The 5,748-nt window shown below is 44.3% G+C and overlaps 1 protein-coding gene across 1 annotated transcript in view; it reads left to right on the forward strand.

The window, feature by feature from the left end:
* The first annotated feature begins 280 nt into the window (after positions 1-280).
* The window catches only part of LOC101346203 (cytochrome P450 4A11-like), a 27,945-nt gene continuing 22,477 nt past the window's right edge, over positions 281-5,748 (forward strand). Inside the window, exon 1 of the mRNA XM_004371774.1 lies at positions 281-475. Within this exon, the coding sequence (XP_004371831.1) occupies positions 281-475 (195 nt within the window). The remainder of the gene's footprint in view (positions 476-5,748) is intronic.

Genomic DNA, 5,748 nt, shown 5'->3' on the forward strand with positions numbered 1-5,748 from the left:
CTGTTTTGCTCGCAGCCTTGTCCTAGCAAGTAGCATGCTGCTGACACATAGTAAGTACTCATTAAGTATTTGTTGAGGAAACTAAGGAGGAAAAGTGGGTGTGTACACGTGTATCACAGTGATCTGATAATGCTTTTTTCCCACTGTTCGTCAATCCTAGTGATCAAGCTCTGCCATCATTCTTCCCCCTCCCACCAGGTGGGAGGGACAACCCTTCCTGTACTTGGGCAGGGGTGTTCAAGGACAGTCAGACAGTCAGTGATCCACCAGCAGCTGCACCATGAGTGTCTCTGTGCTGAGCCCCACTGGACCACTGGGGAGTGTGTCTGGGCTCCTCCAAGTGGTCACCCTGCTCAGCCTGGTTCTGCTGCTGCTCAAGGCAGCCCAGCTCTACCTGCGCAGGCAGTGGCTACTCAAGGCCCTGAAGGATTTCCCGTCACCTCCCTCCCACTGGCTGTTTGGGCACAAGCATGAGGTAGGAACTAGAGGGTGAGGGCAATGGGACAGCAGGGAGGGCCTGGGCTGAGAGCATGGTCAACAAGTCATTGAACAAAGCCTTGTTGTGTGAACCCACTCTTGCCTCTACAGGTAAACCCAGCTCACCTCTCAGGTGCCTACTCCTCACTCCCAGCAACAGGGAGCTCACTACCTCACGAGAAGCCTGTCCTCGCCTTGCTTAACTCTCTCAGATACTCCTTCTTGTGCAGACCTGAATTCCGTCCTGAGCACTCTGTAGAGCTGGAGGACAATGGTTGGTCCTTCCTGAGTCTCCTCCTCTCCAGGCTGAGCAACACCAACAGCATCAGATGTTCTTAAAGAACAAGGCTTCTAGATGCTTCTGCACCCCAGTTTACTCAATCGCATGTCTCAGTTACCTAGTGCTGCTATAACAAAAAATAACACAAGTGGGTGCCTTTTAAGAGCGGGAATTTATTGTATCACTGTTTTCGAGGTTAGGATTCTGAATTCAGGGCATTGGCAGGTCTAGGCTCTGTGTGTGTGTGTGTGTGTGTGTTGTGGGGAGGGCTCTAGGGGAAGAGTCTTGTCTCTTTCAGCTACTGTAGCTCCTGGTGTTTCTTGGGGTTCCTTGGCTGCGTATAGATGTATCATTACCTGGCATCAGTCTGCCCCTCCGACATCCCCCACCCCATGTGTGTCTCTCTTTTTTGTTTTTATAAGACACTCAGAAAGAATTCAGTTTAGGACTCACATTACTCTTGTAAAGACTCCCTGGGTAACACAAACAGTTAAGCACTTGACTATTAACTGAAAGGTTGGTGGTTTAAATCTACCCAGAGGTGCCTTGGAAGAAAGGCCTGGCCATCTGGTTCCAAAGGCCACAGCCATGAAAACCCTATCAAGTCCTGGAGCTATGGAGACTGCATGAAACCCTGAAACTACTACCCTGAGATAAACTTTAAAACTTAAACCAAAAGTATCCCCTGAAGTCATCTTAAAGCGAAACAATAGTTTAGCCTAACTAGTAAAAAAGGTCTGCCCTGAGCATTATGCTCTTTTAGGAACTGGCTATATGGGATCATATTGACAACAGCAACTCAAAAGAGTAAATAGGAACATAAGGGGACAGTGAGTTTATGTTAATGTGGAAGGAACAACTCAGGAAAAGAGGGTGAGAATGACTGCACAACTTGAAGAACGTAATCAATGTCACATAATTGTACATGTAGAAACTGTTGAATTAGAGTATGTTTTGCTGTGTGTATTCTCAACAACAACCAAAAAAACCCCCTATGGAGCCCAATTCCACTGGTACTCTTCTATGGTTCCATTAGCATAACAAAAGAAAAACCCTATACCCAATAAAGATCATATTCAGTGGTACTGGGACTAGGACTTTAACAGCTTTTGGGAGGAGACAATTCAATCCATGACACCATCCTCCCTGCCTGGCTCTGAACTCTCTCGAAAACACAAAAATGAGTCTGATGAAAACCCTGCCCTCAGGGGTTCACAGTCTGTGGAGGAGGCAGACAGGAAATCTAAGAAGTTGTCCGGGCAGAGGAAGAGGCTCACTCTGCTGGGATGGGGTGGAGGTGATGTCAGGAGTAAGGGATTAACTGTCTTGGTTTGCCCAGGGCTGAGGGATTTTCTGGTCCATGGGACTTTCAGTGCTAATACCAGGACAATCCTAGGCAAATTTGAGGGGAAAAGGGCTCCAGGGTGGCACCCATGTGACAGGGCTATTGACTTTTGAGTTGCACTATTAAACAGTGTATTTACCAGCCTGCTCTCCTCCCCTATCCCATGGTTCTGGGCTGTGAGCACTTTGGGGTCTAGCATATCACATGTCTTCATTTACCCCAGTGCTCATGCCCCAGCACATAGGGGATGTTCAGCCAAGGTGTGTGGAGTAACAGAAGGAAAGAAGGATGGGAACAGTTTCCAGGTTGAGGAAGAAAGACTCTCTCCATCCAGACTGACAGCCCTGAGCCCTGACGATGAAGGGCACTCAGCAAGGCAAGGGGACCCGATTGGAGAGGAGCTCACCAAGGGCTTGTAGATACACCAAACATTAGGAGGATGTTGCAGAGAGTTGAGGCATCTCTTTTCTCCAAGAAGTAGACAACAGGATTATCAGCAGAGTGGGACCAACTAAAGGAACTACTCAATTTAACAACAGGGAAAGAGCCAAAGCCCAGTTTTTTCATGCAAAGTGTGGCACTAATGATGATGACCAGATCATTTGATGATTTCTGGAAATGGTAGCCTTTTTTTTTTTAAAGAAGTTGTCACTAGCTGCCATTGGTTCCCTTTGGGGACCGCAGGATGATGATCCATGTTCTGTCTGCCCATTCATCGCTCTGGGCCATTCTAGTGCCCACTGGCATGCTAGCCCCTTTGCTCCTGTCCCTGAGCAGATTGGGCCGAATCAGACTAGGCTGCCCCTTTCTGAGCGATGATACATAACCAACTACTAATAACCCTTCCCATTATACTGCTGGCCTTTAGAAGGTTTATATACTCAATAATTGGGTAATTTCTAGTAACAGAAATAATATGATGTTGAATTATCTCTCAGCTTTTGCTGGCCTAATAACAATTATGTACGGAAAAAAAATAGCTCTTATAATACTGTCTGAGAGCAAAGTGGGAGACCTCACACTACCTGATTTTAGAACCTATTATACTGCCACAGTAGTCAAAACAGCCTGGTACGGGTACAACAGATACATAGACCAATGGAACAGAACTGTGAATCCAGACGTAAATTCATCCACCTATGAGCAGCTGATATTTGACACAGGCCCAAAGTCCACTAACTGGGGAAAAGACAGTCTCTTTAACAAATAGTGTTTGCGTAACTGGATATCCATCTGCAAAAAAACTGAAACAAGACCCATACCTCACACCATGCACAAAAACTAACTCAAAATGGATCAAAGAGCTAAATATAAAACCAAAAACGATAAAGATCATGGAAGAAAAAATAGGTACAATGCTAGGAGCCCTAATACATGGCATAAACACAATGCGAATTGTAAGTAACAATGCACAAGCACCAGAAGAGAGACTAGATAACTGGGAGCTCCTAAAAATCAAACACTTATGCTCATTAAAACACTTCACCAAGGATGTAGAGCATAATTCTAACTCACAAAAAAAAAGATCCGATTTACAGGCCTCAAGGAGACTGGAGAAACCTCGAGAGTATGGCCCCCAGACACCCTTTTAGCTCAGTGGTGAAGTTACCTCTCACTGTTCAGCCTGGGAGTGGACAGCTCTGTAAAACCAAATGAGACTAACGAGGTACAGGAGTCCAGTGACAAGGCCCAGAAGGCAGAAGGGGACAAGGAAGCTGGTGATAGGGAACACAAGGTTAAGTAAGGATATTGTTGATGTGTTGTGAGATTGTTAACCATTGTCATAGGGCAACATTTGTAGTAACTGTTAAATGAGAAACTATTTTGTTCTGTAAGCCTTCATCTTAAGTGAGAATAACAGCACAATTGGAAGAGCATAGTCAGTGTCACTGAACTGTGTACGTGGAAATTTTTGAAACGGTGTATCTTTGGCTATGTGTATTTTCACCAAAAAAAAAAGGTTGAGAAGTTAGAGGGTTAATATGTTGTGGGTCTGTGAACCCATGTCATAAAACAACATGTGTACTACTGTTTCATGAGAAACTATTTGTTCTGTAAGCCTTCACCTGAAGTACAATAAAATATAAAAAAAGAAGAAGAAGAAAAAAAAAGACTTCACCAAAAGAGTCAAAGGACAAACTACAGGCTGGGGAAAAAAATTTGGCTACGACAAAACCGATCGGCATCTAATCTCTAAAATCTACAAGATACTGCAAAACCTCAACAACAAAAAGACAAATAACCCAATTAAAAAGGGCAAAGGATATGAACAGGCACTTCGCCAGAGAAGACATTCAGGCTGCTAACAGATATATGAAGAAATGCTCACGATCATTAGCCATTAGAAAATGCAAATCAAAACTACAGTGAGATACCATCTCACCCCAACAAGGCTAGCATTAACCCAAAAAACACAGAATAATAAATGCTGGAGAGGTTGTGGAGAGACTGGAACACTTACACACTGTTGGTGGGAATGTAAAATGGTACAACCACTTTGGAAAACTGTTTGGCACTTCCTTAAAAAGCCAGAAATAGAGGGACTTCCAGGCAACATGGCGCTCTAGCATGAAAGGCTGTGAAACTCCGCTTGAATGTGAAACTCCTTCCCAGTCCGTGCTGCCATGCTAGTGGGATCCTGGGGGTTTTTTTGTTTGTTTGTTTTGAATTGGTTGTTTGTTTTCTTTTTCTTTTCTAGAATTGGGAGCCCGTTCTAGCTGGGCAGTACTGCGCGGCTTGGGACCTACCCCCTCAGTTTGTGCAGACGTGCAGAGGAATCCCTGAGGGCATTTCTTTTTTCCTATTTTTTTTGAGGGGTTGTCTTGTTCTTTTTTTTAAATCTGTTTTGTTTTCTTCTCCCTCTTTTTCCCTTTTTGTCTTTCTTCATTACTCAGTTTCTCATTTCTCTATACCTTCCTTCTCTTCGTGTCCCCTGAATACCTGACACCGAGCGACACTTCTACATCTTATAGCCAGGCTGTATTTCAACGCCTGGGAGCAACTTCCCCAGACCTCATAACCACACCAGTGGGATCCCTGGTAGTTTTTCCTTCCCTTTTTCTTTCTAATTTTTATTCATTCATTTTTTTCTTTTCTTTTCTTTTTTTCCTTCTTATTCTCCTTTTTGTTCTTCTCCATTTCATAGTCTCTCATCTCTCTACTTCAACAGCAAGCTCCCCTAGCACTCTATTTTGTTTGTTTTTAAGTTTTTCGCTCCTGTTCCTCTCTCCTCTCTCTCCTCTCTCTCATACCCATCTTAGCTCCACACATCACAATCTCCCCTCTCCATCCTGTCTTCCTGCACTGTGTGCTTAACATCACACCACTAAGCAGCCCAGGCTCAGCCTACTGGAACCTGCCCTGCACTGATTACTAGCCAGCCATGGTGGCTGTAGTAAGTGCCACAAACAACCCATCCCAGCAACTCCTCTTTGGATAGACCTGCCCTGCTGTACCATATGTGAGCAATTGACCCTGCCAATTGAAGAAGGAGGTGAAAAGTATCATGCCCACAGATGAGCAAACAACAAAGAACAAAGAACCTGCATGCTCAGACATAGCCAAATAAAACAGACAAACAACAAAAAAGGACAGAACAAACAAATCTACAATCAATAAATGAGAAAAATAACTACTGAATGCCCCA

This window comes from Trichechus manatus, unplaced genomic scaffold (genome assembly GCF_000243295.1).
Source record: "Trichechus manatus latirostris isolate Lorelei unplaced genomic scaffold, TriManLat1.0 scaffold00015, whole genome shotgun sequence".
Classification (NCBI taxonomy): Eukaryota; Metazoa; Chordata; class Mammalia; order Sirenia; family Trichechidae; genus Trichechus; species Trichechus manatus.